The sequence below is a fragment of the Loxodonta africana genome, chromosome 18 (genome assembly GCF_030014295.1).
Source record: "Loxodonta africana isolate mLoxAfr1 chromosome 18, mLoxAfr1.hap2, whole genome shotgun sequence".
Classification (NCBI taxonomy): domain Eukaryota; kingdom Metazoa; phylum Chordata; class Mammalia; order Proboscidea; family Elephantidae; genus Loxodonta; species Loxodonta africana.
Window position 1 is genome coordinate 73,610,904 of NC_087359.1, and position 16,519 is coordinate 73,627,422.

Here is a 16,519-nt window from a genome sequence, read left to right on the forward strand (position 1 = left end):
TTTGCAAAATCAAATAAATGTTTATTGTACATACGGTGAAGTCCAATACGTGCAGAAAGGTACTCTACACCACATCCATGATCAACATTCTCTTCTAACCATTTAGCATGTCCTTGGAAACCTGGCACATCATTTAGCTACACGTCACAATAAAGACCCTGAACAACAACCCAATGGTTTTCCCCAAACAGGCATTTCCTTTTCATGAGTCAAATCAGCACTTGTTGGCAGTGGAATGAAATGTAAACCTGACACTGACATTCATTAACAAGGAAGAAGACACTTAAGCTTTCAAGCATAAAGATTAACTTTGAATGGTAGAGGGTCTAATTTGACTGTTTTTCTCCAAATCAGCTACCAAGAACTCATCATAAAGGAAAGCAAGAGCACTGTAGAAATTACATTCTTTTCCTGGAAATTACATCCCACAACCTGTGAAGAAAGCATCCAAGACATTGGAAAGGCAGCCAAGCTGAACAGGGCACTGTTGACACAGGTAAACACACCAACCGTGCCTCTTCCTGCTGCGTCCTTCCGCTCTCCATGGCTTCATGTCGCAGTCTCACAGTGAGCTTTTCAGTTCCAAGAGGCTATCTCAGGTGAGCCCAAGAGTGATGTTCTTGCTGCATAAAGGCCGTTCCATAAGCTGCATATATATATTGGCTCCCATGGGAGACAAGGCTTCCTTCCTCTTTAGTGAGAGAGTATTGCGCCCGACAACACAGCTCTGGCTAACTCTTCTTCCTCTGTTCCCTCATGTGTGCAGCAATTGAACCAGCAATTTCTGCATTCCTCTTGTTCTGGCCGAAATAATCTAGAAACTCACCATCTGGTCCAATCAAGTACATTATTATCGTATGATCTACCTGCGGAGAAAAGAGGTGCGTGAAAAACAAACACATTAGCGGAATAAGCAGCGAATACGTGCTGCAGAATAAGAGAACTTTACGCTAATCCTTAAATAGCCTTTAAAGCATCTACTAATTTATGGAATGGGCCTAAACCTATTAAAACAGCAGATTCACAGGGACAAAGTATCTAAAATCTTTTGTGTTCCATACGTATTGGCTATTGCTTGAAAAATCAGCTAGAATGTAGGGTTCTTCTGGTTCAATCCGTCAGGTTCTTCTGGTTCAATCCGTCACATACTCTCCCAAACACCCTCTGAGGAAAGACTCCACCTTCTAAGCAATGGCTGCCGCGGCCTCCTCAAAACAGCGCGCGCCCGCCGAGCGGCTCACCTTTAACGGTCCTCAGCCACTTTATGAAGAGAAGTCCATGGAATTAAAAGTGCTGGTGAAAAATCGCTTTTCCTTAGTAAATTCTTCAGTGTACTCCTTTATGTTTTAGGGTTCATTAATTTTTACCTATATTTTTGCCCACCATGTTTTATGAGAGGAAACCAGAAGACTAAGCACGGGTTTAATCATCCAATCCTCAAATTCTAACATATACTTAATCCTGACATTAGGAATACGTGCTATACCCCAAAGCATCATCTTAAATCCATTATCCATTTTCCTGGCAAAGTTCTTAAAACGTTCCTATGTTTCAATTAGTCCTCATTTTTTTTTTTTAGCTGTATGGTTCCACAAAACCCAAGTTAAAACAAGAAGATCTGGCATGTGGAGACCTTGGTATTCATTGCGGGCCTGAATGCTATTTGGCAAGACAAAAGGACAGGAATGTGGTTACACATACCAAACAGGAGACACCCCCCAAATATACTCCAACACACATTATATGCCTGTGAGTTTTTTTTTTATACACACACACATTCATGAAGACATAGCGAATGGAAAGAGCCAGCTGCCTACCCACATAAGGAAAGAATGCACAGCGAGAGCCGCAGCAGCTGCTGCACTCATGTGTCTTGGAATAACTCAGGGCAGGAACAGGAGAAGGGCCTGTGCTTCTCCACACATCTGACAGAGAAGGCAGAACCAAGGCCCAGCTCCTCTCAAGCCTGACTCTGGAGCTTACACCCCTCTTTCCCCCGATTTCTTCCTTTTATCCTTTCCTTCCTCTATTCCTTCTTCTCTCTTAAAAAAACAGAATTATAGTCGATTGGATTCATTTCATGAGTGTTCATAATATAAATTACCTTCTAACACATAATAAAAATGTTTTTTCTACCCGCATCTTTCAGACTTGTCAATGGTCACTTCTCTATCATTTGGGCTGAGGGCAGAGCAAATCGACATCGCTTTCTAACATACAGCACTTCAAAGTTCTAACAGTTCCCAGTGTGGACAAAGGAAATGAACATTTACTGACAAGTTCTTCTCCTTGTTAACTTAACCTGTGAGATGGCAGCATCCTCTTTTACAGATGAGAAAACAGGCTAGAGAGGGAAGTTATGGAATTAGTAAATGCCAGACCTAAGCCAGCTTAGAACCTAGGTTTGTCTGACTTCCAAGTCTACAATCTTTTCATATTACCATGTTGCCACTATTTCTCCTGGAATTCTACTGGAGAGCAGAACTCAGTTTTTCTGAAGTTTACTTTTTTTTTAAATATAAATTTTAATTTTTTTGAAAAGCACATGCACATAAAAAAAATAAGAAAAGGATATACAATGAACTTATACAATGAAAAGAAAGTCTTCCTCCCATCCCTGACTCCCAGAGCCCTCAGTTCTCCTCAGAGAGAGCCACTGCCACCAGTTCCTTCTGTATTTTTCCAGAATAATCCTCTGCACTTATCAGCGTTGTATACAGCCATTACCACATTTTTCTTTGTAAACACAAGTATCAATACACTACACCTGCTTTTGTAGTCAGTAATATCATGGACACTGTCCTGTAGTACACAAATAGTAGCTTTTTAAAAAAATGGTTGCTTGGTTTTCAGTCTTTTCTCTTTATAAACATGCTTCTGGGTATAAGACCAAGTCCAAGAAGCAGAATTTCTAACCTAAACAGTACTCCACTGTATAAATGCTGACAAGACCGTCAAACTGCCCTCTGGAGAGCATGTATCAATTCAATTTCTACCCACAGCGCATAAGGCCGCCTGCTCCTCCAAATTCCCTCTAACAGTGTATTTCCTGATTCTCTAAATACGACTGACAAGATATTTCATCAAATTTTCTCAGTGTTGCTGAAGTAACACGTGAAAACAGCACCTCGTTATACAATTCACATTGAAACGGAACATCTTAGCTTTGAAAGCCATTTGCGTTTTCTTCAAAAGCATTTTCTAACTTTTGTGCAGATTTAGCTTTGCATGGAATCCCAAATGTTTGTCACGTCCAGTTTACACGTACTGTCAGTCTGAAAATTCCATTGGTTCTCAAAGCTGGAAGTTTACCTTTTGCTGCTATTATTTAAGAGCAAGAAAACCTCAATTCATTCTGTCTCAGAATTAACCTTTAAGGCACTCCCTCACTCGCTGCAGGCTCTTAATCTTCACAGAAGTTTCGCAAACCACTTTGTGGATGAAAATCTGTACCCTCAAGGGACAGAAGTTATACTAATGAAAAACCTAAGAAGCTGGACAGTGTCTCCCTCTATTGGTTGGCTTACCAAATGCACAGCAATGAACTCATTGAATCTGATCAAAAGGTCACATGCTTATTGTGGGAGACCAGTTATTTCTTAAAAATGGGGTGTAGGACATATCCTAGAGGGTTCAAGAAGCCTCCATAAAGAGAGAGTGGATGGAAGAACTGTGCTATCTCATTAGAGGGAGAGCAATTAGGAGTGTATAGCAAGGTGTATGTAAATCTTTGTATGAGAAACTGACCTGATTTGTAAACTTTCACTTAAAGCACAAAAATTAAAAAAAAAAAAGTGCAAAAATTTGTCACTGAAGAATTTGTGTAGAAATTGTTAAATGGGAACCTAATTTGTTGTGTAAACTTCCACCCAAAACACAATAAAATATTGTTTAAAAACCAGTTAAAATGGCAAATTTTTATGTTATATATATTTTATCAAAATTAAAATATATATACGTAGATATTATTAGGAAACTTATTAACAAAAAATATCTTATTCTTCTTCTATGGAAAAAATTGGCAAAAAGTAAACAGACATTCTGTATAGAATGGCCAACAAGCACATGAAAAGATGGTCAACATCAGTAAGTTATTAGGGAAATGCAAACTAAAACTACAATGAGATACCGTTATATGCCATCTAAAATGATTAAAATTCAAAAGACTGACAGTATCGTCGGGGAGGATGTAGAATAACTAGAACTCTCAAACAATGCTGTAGGGAACCACTTTAGAAAGTCATTTGGCAGCGCCTTAAGATGTTAAACATACACCTAGGACAGCAATGGGTAAGGGGTAAGCATATAACTCAGGCCTTCCACTTCTAGGTATCTAACCCACCCACTGTCCTTGAGTCGATTCTGACTCCTAGCAACCCTGTAGGACAGAGTAGAGCTGCCCCACTGCGAGTCCAAGGCTGTAAATCCTTACAGACGCAGACTGCCACATCTTTCTCACGGGGAGTGGACGGTGGGTTCAAATTGCTGACCCTTAGCTTAGCAGCTGAATGTTTTAACCTCCGTGCCACCAGAGCTCCTTTAGGTACGTACCCAAGAGAAATAAAAATATATGTCTGCACAAAGATTTCTATGTGAACATTTAGAGTGACTTTTTTTCATCATAGCCCCAAACTGGGAACAACCCAAATGTCCATCAGTAGGTATATGGACAAACAAAACACAGCATATCTATACATTGAAATACTATTCAGCAAGACAAAGGAATAAAGTATACATTCACCAACATGGTGATTTCCAGAGTATGCTGAGTGAGGGCAACTAGCAACAAAATAGTACGTATTGCATTAATCCATTTAGATAAGATGCAAACTAATTGATAGTCACAAAAAGCTTCCCCAGATATGAGGAAGGGATGGACGGCAGGGAGCACTAGGAATCTTCTGGAATGATTCCATTGTTTTGTATCTTGATGGTGGAAATGGTTTCATGGGTATACACAACTGGCAAAGTTCATCAAATTGTATACCTTAAATGAATGCATTTTACTGTGCACAAATTATTTCTCAGTAAAGTTGATATTAAAAAAAAAAAAGAAAGCTCCATAAGACTTTATGTTTTGTATTTTAATTTCCATGGTTAAAAAAATCAACATCTAAATTGTAGTTTAACTGTAGGATACCTTGTAACCCAGTACAAAACTTCCGCCCAAACCTGGGTTAAACTGTAAACCGTTGCTGTCAATTCGATCCCGACTCATAGCAACCCTATAGGACAGAGTTTCCAAGGAGCGCCTGGTGGATTCGAACTGCCGACCTCCCGGTTAGCAGCCGTAGCACTTAACCACTATGCTACCAGGGTTTCCAAACCTGGGTCAGGTTTATGTTTATGATCTCATTGGCACCTAGCTGTACACATCTGGTCACAGGCAGACTCAACATGAAAGTGATGCATTCTTGCTGAATCAAGACCAACCTGTCGAGGCAGACCGTACCTTCAGAGATTTCACAGCACGTATTTTTTTATTTTAAAATGGGAAATGCTGGTGGCGTAGCAGTTAAGTGCTGCAGGTGCTAACCAAAAGGTTGCCAGTTCAAATCCACCAGGTGCTCCTTGGAAACGGTATGGGGAGTTCTACTCTGTCCCATAGGGTCACCATGAGTCGGAACTGACTCGACGGCAATGGGTTTGGTTTTTTGGTTTTTATTTTAAAATGAAAAGCGTGGAGGTGCAGTGAGCATCTGAACTCAAAATGTGCACCACAGCAGTCCAACCCGAGCCACATCCCTGTGGAAGCAGTGCTTTGGTTTCAACAAACTATCTTTTGTCACATCTAAATGAATGTTTTAAATTTGAGTTTTATAGGTAATCTGCTCCCACTATCATCATGAGGTAAAATGCAAAACTGGTTACTCTCTCTACAAAGAGTAGAGAATTCTGAAAAGTCCTTCCCTTTGCACGGCTTCCCCTTGGCCACTGCTTCCCTCTGCTCCCTCTCGTCCTGGTGTGGCAAGAGGGAACCACAGCAAGGTCCTCCACTTCCCTCAGACTCGGGGCTAATGGAAAAATGCTCATTCTTCTCTTGTCTTTTTCTCCCATGTATCTGTATTTCCCTATTTCTACGAGGCACCAGAATGGTATCAACTGGAAGACATGATTAATTTAGGCTATGCGGTCAAACAATGTGCTTTGGGCTCAAAGGTGATGGAGAGACCACCCCCGCTGAAGGGACATGGCACAGGGCTGGAGGGACGCGGGACGGGGCTGGAGGGACGCGGCACGGGGCTGGAGGGACGCGGCACGGGGCTGGAGGGACGCAGCACAGCTCTCTTGGGAACCAGCAAGGAGACGGCTGGCACATCAAGGGGTTAGTGCCCTCGCGCCTTGCTTTCTACAAAACCAGCTTTGCAGAAGGAAAGGCTCTTAGGGATTCATCACTTAGTTTAACCAGTATTATAGAGAAACCAAAGTAACTGACACAACTGAAAAACAAATAATACGAAAATATAATGTCAACTCTACGTGATAGGAAAAAACGTCCATATTAAGAAGAAAATCGTGGGTGGGGGGGCGGTGGAGGTGCTTGTGCACTTCCCTGGTGCCTCACTGACCAACTGCTGATAAGAACAGGAACCTAAATGACAGGCATTGGCCTAGGACTCCTGGGCAGCGCTGCTGGCAGCAAGGAAAGCTCCCTCACCGAAGGGCTACGTTAGCACACTCTGACAGAACTTGCTCTTCCTCACTAAAAAGCATCTATTAAACACCTATATTGCTGTTACACACATGACCTCTCAGGAAACCCACCTTCCCATAGCTTTGATCTCCTCCCGCATCTCAGAATTCTCATTCAGCCCCAGAATGCAGATGGCCTAAGTCAGCTTCTCAAGAGGAACATGCAGTTTACACCTCTTCATGGGGAAACACAGGGAGGACCAATACAGTGTTTTTAAACTAAAATAAGGTTTGCCCCAAAATGACGGCTTCTCTTTATTCCCAGCTTGGCATCCAAATGCATTTTATTGAGTTTAAGACACCACTGGTTTTAGATTGCCCCAAAATTTCACGCGCCACTTCAGAAGAAAAGAACACCAGCAATTAATTCGATAACAGTGAACATAGTAAGTTAAATGAGTATCCTTAAAAAAAAAAAAAAAATGTTTCTACTACCCTTTCAAATATTACAAATTCCCAAGGAATTGGCAATAATCTCAGATTTTCTTTTATCTCTGAAGCTAGTCAGTCATTTAAAAACCACAGGAGTATCTGGAATCTGGGAGCTGGCCCAGGAGCTAAAACCTGAACACTGACTTACTATGTAATCCTGATCTTCATCCTTGGGGCCAGGACTGTAATACACTCTGTAAGCTCTGGCCACTTTATCAATCTCTTCTTTTGTGCCAGTCAAGCCAACCAGTTTGGGAGAAAATTCTAAATAAAAAATGAGACAGACAATAAAAAATCAGAGTCAAGCAAAATAATCATTCTTATTTCCCAAAACAGTTATCAGTTATAGAGCAGCCCTTTCGCCACTTCCTGTTAAGTGCCCAACTGTTTTCTCAGGATTCAAAGGAAAGAACAAGAAATTCACAAAGAGCAAAGGAAAACTCTTCTTTGCAATATATAAGCCAAATTCAAAGAAGACTGCTAAAGATCTGGAGGGAACACATTCCAATTATTTAAATAACAGTTTTTATTAATTTGTTTTTAAATACATGTTGTCTCCCCGAGATACGCTGAAGTTTAAAAATACTATCATGAGTTAAGTACCACAGTGTTCCACTGTCTCATATGAGAAAACAGTCTGCGCCACAATAGCTCACGCTAGGTCAAAACACCTGTATCTCGTTTTCTAGGAGGTAATCGCAATGCAGGTATCAGGTTCTACTCTTAACTTCTGGTAAGGACCTGGATAACTAATACTCATCATTCTCAAACAGCAATTAAAATAAAGCTCAGGGGTAAGGGTGCACACATAACATTTATTTGCTGTTAACTTGCTGGAATTTAAGTGAGCTGATGGAAATCACTTAAAACAGCTGGATTCATCAGACTCCTAAAGCGACAGCCCAACGTTTAACAGCAGTACCTTCTTCCAAAGGTTTAGAAGCCTATAGAAAGTGCCTTGGACTAATTCACTCTAAACTGAGAAATCGTTCAGGTACTAAAAAAGCAGGATGGCTTATCTTTCTTTTCTATACTATGAATAAAAAGGAAGAGAAAGACAAAATCTGAGTTAGCTGTACATCCAAATATTTGCTTTTTATTAAATTTCTGGAATTATAATATTTTTCTAAATACCAACTTAGACATTTTTTAACTCCCCCAAATGCAAATACTAATGGTTATGTCATTAACGTTAGGTATGTACGTGTTGTTAAAAAAATTACTCTAAGGTAAAGATTTTAGTAGTTAAGTAATGCAATTCAGGAAACCCTGGTGTAGTCGTTAAGTGCTACGGCTGCTACCCAAAGGGTCGGCAGTTCGAATCCACCAGATGCTCCCTGGAAACTCTATGGGGCAGTTCTACTCTGTCCTATAGGGTCGCTATGAGTCAGAATCAACTCGACGGCACTGGGTTTGGTTTGGTTTTGGAATACAACTCAAGATTTCTACTCATCTGGAGATATTTATGGTTTGCTTAACATAGGATAAAAATAGCTGCCAACATACACGTGCAAACTGGAGATTGTTTATCACCCAGCGAGTTCAGAGAAACCTGCTTTTTATTGCACTCTGAAATAACTATGCTATTGTCCAAGCGGAGCCCTGGTGGCACAGTGGTTAAGAGCTCCACTGCTAACCAAAAGGTCAGGAGTTCAAATCCATCAGCCACTCCTTTGAAACTCTTTGAGGCAGTTCTACTCTGTCCTATAGGGTCTCTATGAGTCAGGACTGACTCAACAACAATGGCTTTTTTTTTGGATTTTATCAACCTAGTATTTGACAAACCTGTCAATTGTGGACATAAATTCTGCTTAAGTAGGTATAATAAAAACTCTAAGACTTCAGGAAGAAAACATATGCCTTTGCAACCCTGGCTTAGACAAAGATTTCTTAGATAGGAAACTAAAACGCTATCTACAAAGGAACAAAGTGATAAATTGGACTTCATAAAAATTAAAAACTGCTCTCCAAAAGACACTGTTAAGAAACTAAAAAGACAAGACATAGACTAGGAGAAAATATTTGCAAATCATATACCCGATAAAGGACTTGTATGCAGAATATATATAAAACTCTCAAAATTCATTAAAAAGAAAGCAAAGAAGCCCATAAAAAATGGACAAAAGACGTGGACACTTCATAAACAAAGACATATAGATGGCAAATAAAAACATGAAAAGATACTTAACATTAACAGTCATTAGGGAAACCACAAGGAGATATCACTACCCACCTACCGGAGTGGCTAAAAAGAAAAAGACTGCCCAAATCAAGTGCTGGTGGGGATGTGGAAGAAACGGAACTTTCATATACTGCTGGTGGGAAAGCAAAAAGAACCACCACTTTGGAAAACAGTTTGTCAGTTTCTTAAAAAGTTAACCATACACCTACCATACAGTACGGTCACTACCCAAAACCAAACCTGCCGCCGCCAAGTGGATTCCCACTCACAGCGACCCCGGAGGACAGAACAGAACTGCCCCACGGGGTTTCCAAGGAGCGGCTGGTGGGTTCAAAATGCCAGCCTCTTGGTTAGCAGCCAAGCTCTCAACCACTGGGCCACCAGGGCCCAGTCATCACATTCTAGGTATTTACTCAAGAGAAAGGAAAGCGTGTGTCTACACACGGACTTGTGCATGAATGTGCCTGGCAGATTTCTAACAGCCAAAAAATGAAAATAACTCCTATGTCCATCACCGGAGCATGATTCATCAGGAGAAAAGAATGAACTGTATCCATACATGCTACAACTGAATGAATCTCCAGATAATCATGCTGAATACAAAGAGCCATTAAAAAATAAATATGGTATAACTCCATTTATAAGAACTTGTAGAAAATGCAAATTAACTTATATTGACAAAAAGCAGATCAGTGATCGCCTGGAGACAAAGGTGAGAGGAGGGAGATATTAACAAGGGACAGGAGGAAACTTTTGGGGGTGACAGATATACTCCTTTTCTTGACTATGGTGATGGTTTCGCCAGGTATATATGTATATCAAAAGTTATCATATTGCGCCCTTTCAATACGTTTGTTTCCGTTGTTAGTTGCCACTACGTTGGTTCTGACTCCTGGCAACACCACGTACGCAGAACAGATCTGCCCCATAGGGTTTTCAAGGCTGTGACCTTTCAGACGCACATCGCCAGGCATGTCTTCCGAGGTGGCTCTGAGTGGGTTTGAACCACCAATCTTTCAGCCACTATTGGGCGCTTAACTGTTTGTGCCACCCCAGGGACCCTTCAATACGTGTACTTTATTGTATGCCAATTATACCTCAATAGTGCTGCTAAAAATAAAATACATAGCAAACTCTTCACACAAAAAATTTAATGTAATTTCAAAGTTTTAGAGGATATACGTTAGAAGGTGTCATATAATAAGCATAAATAAAAATATACGCGTTAGTGCTTCTAACCTGTAGCTTACATCAATTTCACCATAATTAAATTTCAACTTTTCAAGTTTCTGACTTTAAGCATCCTCGTTCCAGACACTATTATAACAACAAAAATATCTGTTTGATCAGCTTTTTACTCGGATCATTGACATTTCTCAGCTGAAAAAAACCTGAATTTATAAACCTTGAGCAACTTGCCCAAGTGCACAGCTGGTTTAGAACCTGGGCATCCACCCTCAATTCTCCTATAGTTTATAGCCTTTACAAGTCCCTTCTTTCTGATAGGTTTTACCTGTGAGTTCAGACGTCTAAATTTAAATTCTTCCATTGAAAGTAACTAATGTCTTCCCATCCCAGGAAGTATTTTGCATTTATAAAACACAAGTACTATGAGATAAAAATGTTCTTGTTCAATAATTCATCTTTACTCTCCCAATCTACATACTCCTAGAATGCAGGTTTGTGCTAAGTTTGGAAAGGGAAGAATGAAATACAGAGCTGGAACTGGAAGCAAAGTATCCTTATTCCCAATTCAAGAGTCTATTAACTTTGCTGATAGATGGAGGCCAAGTTCAAATCCTTCCTCTGTGACAAAGGAAAAAGACCACTGCATCAGGAGTTAAGAAACCTGTTTGTTTGTTTAATTAATTTATTTTTTAGAAGCCAGTTTCTTATTTATTTACTTACTAGCCACAGTCATGACTCTGAGCCTCATCTGTTTATTCACCTGTAAAACTAGGTGGGAATATTAATACCATTTGTCCTGCCTACTTCACCAGGCATCTTAAGGGTCAACTGAATTGGTCTTTCAAAAACTGTAAGAGCTGAGGAGATGTAAAATATTATTAACAAAACATACCTTTCACATAATCTGCAATGGCTTCTTTGGTGTCCCTTTCTGGGTCAATGGTGATGAAAAGTGGGGTTAAATTTGGCAGTGTTGGAATACTATCTGAAACAGAAGTTCTCATTAGCCAGTACTCACGTTCTACCACGGAAGCAGACATAAACATTACAACAAGGTGTTAAGGAAACACAGAGGGATGTCTAACAGGCAGGGGACGGAGAGGGATGGCCTCCAGGAGGAACAGATCCATATATCTGTGGTGGAAGCAGACAAATATCCTATCAAACACCTACACCAGTGCACAGACTTTATTACCCCTGATTACATCATGTGGGTATCTTGTCTCTTAATCTAATCCTAATCCAATGCTCGTAATATTCCATCCAACCCTCTCCTCATGCCAAATTTCAAGGGGAAGGTAAACTATTAATAAGAACTTAGTATCTCAGAACAACTCACTTCAGAAAGGCTGCGCCCACCCTTCTAGTACAGCGACTTCTGGGACATGATTAGCACTACCAGACACCACTGACTACCTATCCCAAAAATACAGATTTCCTGGGACATCAGACAGCCGCCCAGGAAAAGGCAACGGCAGGGCTCCAGTAAAGGAAGAAACACAAGGCTGAAGTTAAGGGAAACCCAAATTGCACGGACATTACCACTAAAATGAGCTTCCTTTGGTGAAGAATAAGGCATGGGAATCAAAGCAGCAAACTGGCCTAACGCTGAGATCTTAGGTTCCCACAAACCAAGCAGTTATAATGCTCCACACAACAACCACACAAAAACGTGAAAACCGTAGCTCACTAAGGATAGTGAGGAAAAACACTCTTTACAGGGATGGTTTTCTTACCTATTTCATCCACAACTTGAATCATCTTTTCTAGTTCTTCTGGACAGATATCAGGGCAATGAGTGAAACCAAAATAAATCAGTACCCACTGGCCCAGGTAGTCCTTGTCAGTTTTCGGCTCTCCAGTATGAGTTGTGAGAGAAAATGGTCCCCCAAGTAAAGGTTTTCCTATGGATCGCTGCCGTTCCTTCTCCAGCTCTTAAAAAGACACACACACACACACGTTAACGTAACCACAGGTGCTCAAGTGCCTGAAACATGGTGAGTAATATACTAATGATTGTGGGGGCAGAAAATGTGGAAAAAATAGTCTCAGTTTTCAAGCAGCTTGAAAGATCTCTTAAGAAAAATAAGCATGAACCAAGAAAGCAGAATCAAAGTCAGTGCTATGGTGCTTAGTAAGGGCTACAGGGAAAGCGGTTAAGGTACATCTCCCGCCGTGGGAACACTTCGGTCCTAAGCCATTAGGCGTGGCCATACGGTGGCACAGGGGCCCAGAGCTGAGGGCCTGAGTCCGAGCGGGGTGAGCTGGGCAGCCTGGCACGGCAAGTCCGAGCCTGAGTGCGATGAGGACGGCATCTGCACGGGAGGCAGCACCACGATGGGACCTCTGCTGCATACAGGCGGACTGATCAAGTATGTAAACACACTGAGATGAAGAGAGTTACAAACAGAAAGGGAGTTAGAAAGATGGAGAGAGAAAACTGGAATGAACCCTGTAGTATTACAATGGAATCAGAGGTACTAGTGTGAACTTGGGGTTTCAATATATGCCCACCCAGTAAAAACCCAGTGGCGTCGAGTCAATTCTGACTCATAGTGACCCTGTAGGACAGAGTAGAACTGCCCCATAGAGTTTCCAAGGAGCGTCTGGCGGATTCAAACCGCCAACCCTTTGGTTCGCAGCCGTAGCACTTAACCACTACGCCACCAGGGTTTCAATATACACAGACACAGAAATAAATATAAAAAAATAAATACACATGTGAATAAACTAACAAAACAAAACAAAGAAAATCCCAAACCAAACCCAGTGCTGTCAAGTCGATTCCAACTCATAGAGACCCTGGAGGATTGACTAGAACTGCCCCAAAAAGAGGTTTCCAAGGCTGTAAATCTTTACAGAAGCAGACTGCCACATCTTTCTTCCGTACAGCAACTGGTGGGTTTGAACCACCAACCTTTTGATTAGCAGCCAAGCACTTTAACCACTGTGCCACCAGGGCTCCTATAGATGTAAATACATAATTTCCTAGCTCTGTCCACTGTGAAGATTTGGGAGCACAGACACCCCAGATTTGGGTTCTAAATACCATTTTTCACTAAAAGAAACCAGGGCTCTTTGGAGAAATGGGTGATACCAGGACTGGAGCAAGGGGAGTACGAGATGAACCACTAATGTGCTGTCCCAAGAAGGAAGGAAGAACTCAAAGGAAACAGCAGCCTGCCTGAAGGGGCTCCCACTGGCCAACTGGGACAGTCTGAGGATCAAAATTAACAGAATAAAGGGTTATAATTCACTGACTAAATAGAAAATCATGAGTCCATACAACTAACAATAAATAAATAAATTGAAAGTTTGATGGGCAATCAAATAAATATATAAATACAGAATATTTACATATGTAGATACCAAGTACCACAGAATACACATTAAATACTCAAGACTAACTTCTCAGTAGAGAAGCCAGAAAGACACCACCTTAATCAAGTGATCAAAACGCACACCATGAGTCACGGGACAAACTGAAATCACGTGGCACCTGGCTGGATGCAAGGCGAACACAGCAACACTTTTTGATGTTCCTGCCAAGGTGTATGACCTGAACCTAATCAAGAGGAAACATCACCCAAACCCAGACTAAGGGCTAAAAAAGGGCTAGTCTACAAAATAACTGGCCTGTGCCTTTCCAAGGTGTCAAGGTCATGAAAGTCAGGTAAAGACTTAGGAGCTGTTACAGGCTGAAGGAGACTAAAAACACACGACAACTAAGTACAAGGTGTGGTTCTGAACAGGATCCTTTTGTTATAAAGGACAAGTGGCAACTGTGAATGAGGTCTGAAGATTGAGTGGTAGTAATGTGCCACTGCTGGTCACGCTGGACAGTGTCCCTGCTTGAAGGAATACACACTAACGTATTCAGAAATGATGAGGCATCATGTCAGCAAAAACTCAGACGACTTAGGAAAACTTTTCTTTAAGATTGTTTTTAATTTTTTTTAATTTCAGCTTGGCCTTCTTCTAAAAAAAATTGAGGTGAAATTCACATAACATAAAATTAACCATTCTGAAGTGAACAAATTCAGTGACATTTAGTATATTCTTAACGTTGTACAACTACAACCTCAATCTAGATTCCCAACATTGCCATCATTCCAAAGTAAAATACCTTGCTCATTAGTTTCCCCCATCCACCCATCCCCACCCCACCCCCAGCAATCACCAGTCTGCATCGCCTCAATGGACTTATTTATTCTGGATATTTCATATAAATGGAATTACATATGACCTTTCGTACATAAATTTTTTGATAAAAAAATGTGTTACTACTGCAGGGGAAATTCTGAAGTCAGAAGACGCTTGCATATTCTGGAATTGTCTCTTTTACCTTCCTAACTTCTAAGTTTTGTTTTTTTGTGAAAACAAGGGAATCCACTGCTTCTTAGAATATGAAATTGTATCACTAAAATACTACTTGTTATGCAAAAAAATGTACGTATATCAATGTATGGCTCTTATATTGCTATGGTCCTAAAACCTACTAATTTTCACTCCCAGACTGAAACATCAATGCCTTTGTATAATGGCATCAAGAGATACTCTAATGATACCTTAAGATACATAAAGGTTTACTGGAAGCTCCTAAGCCAAATCTTAAAAGTACTAGAACATTCACTAAAATATAAAGTTCTTGCAAACAATTTATAAACACTCCAAGATGCAAACCCAGAGCAGTTTCTGGCATTCCTCAACTAGGCTCTCCCTATCTCGCCCACTCATCCTGTGGGCAGCATCTGGCCTTTTCCTCTGCTGATACCCAGGGTTTGCAGTATCTACCACCTGTTCCCATGCCTGACTCTCCCAGGAAGCCATCCCAAATCCCAGGGTTACCTGTCTGCCTTCCTTTGGCCCTCAGAGCACCTGAGCATCCCTCTGTCGTGGCAGAGCCTTATCCAGTGTAATTTCCCACTTCTGTATCTTTTTCCTCATCATGTGCACCACAACGGCTGGACTGCACCTTGGTCGTGTTTGTACCCTCGGGCTTTCATATTGCCTACATTCCAATTGTTCACACTAAGTCTCTTAAAATTATTAAGACAGTGGTAGCCTGGACTGGATCCTGGAACAGATAGAGGACATTAATGGAGAAACAGGCGATGCCAATTTTAATTTCTTAGTTTTGATAAATGTGCCACGGTTATATGTTAACATTAGGGCAAACTAGGTGAAGGGTACACATGAACTTTCTATACTACCTTTGCAACTTTCCTGTAAATCTAAAATTATTTTAAAATAAAAAATTAAAGGAAAAAAAAAGATGTTAGTTTATAGCCAGGAAGGATTTTATTTAGAAGTAGTCAGATGTTATCTACTTACTTTCCATCTTTTCTTTCTTGAAGTACTTCATTCCAGCCAATAAAGCTCCTCCAAGAGCGAATGTGAATGCTAAAGACTTCCAGGAAACAGGCTACTGGGGCAGAGATTTCCAAAATAAGAACACTGGCAAGACGCAAAACTTAACCATACTGAGTTCATTAGTTTTTAATCTACACACACACACACACACGCCCTGATCTTGTTAACCGTGCAGAATGTTCCAAGTTACTTTTGGATGAGAAAATGCTGACCCATGTCTGTGAATTCAATTACATTTGGGCTCATAACAGATGATTACAAAGGCATTCAACTACAGGGGTAAATTCCCTAAATCAATTTCTTTTCATGTGAAAAACAATCCAAAGAAGCCCGAATACCAAGCTACTTGTCTATGCCACTGGCCCCAAACATTGGTTTAAAACCCAGTTAAATAAACACTTGTGCTAACATTGAGAATATAAGTCAAATAAAATTCAGAAAGAAGTCCCAGGGTGGTGCAAAGTGTTAAGCGCTCCACCATTAACTGAAAGGTTGAAGGTTCAAGTTCACCCAGAGGCGCCTCAGATAGAAAGGTCTGGCAATCTACTTCTGAAAATTCAGCCACTGAAAACTCTGTGGAGCTCAGTTCTCTGACACAGACACACTTGGGGTTGCCATGAGTCGGAGTCAGCCTGAAAGCAACTGGGCCTT

At 40.8% G+C, this 16,519-nt stretch overlaps 1 protein-coding gene across 2 annotated transcripts in view; it reads right to left on the reverse strand.

Moving 5' to 3' along the window:
* The window catches only part of LOC100672357 (protein SCO1 homolog, mitochondrial), a 19,007-nt gene continuing 2,488 nt past the window's right edge, over window positions 1–16,519 (reverse strand). For both annotated transcript variants that reach the window (XM_064271781.1, XM_003416932.4), the window contains 5 exons: window positions 15,830–15,920; window positions 12,232–12,429; window positions 11,388–11,480; window positions 7,274–7,389; window positions 1–866 (listed from right to left, as the gene is read on the reverse strand). In XM_064271781.1, the coding sequence (XP_064127851.1) occupies window positions 732–866; window positions 7,274–7,389; window positions 11,388–11,480; window positions 12,232–12,429; window positions 15,830–15,920 (633 nt within the window). In that variant the 3' untranslated portion in view covers window positions 1–731. The remainder of the gene's footprint in view (window positions 867–7,273; window positions 7,390–11,387; window positions 11,481–12,231; window positions 12,430–15,829; window positions 15,921–16,519) is intronic.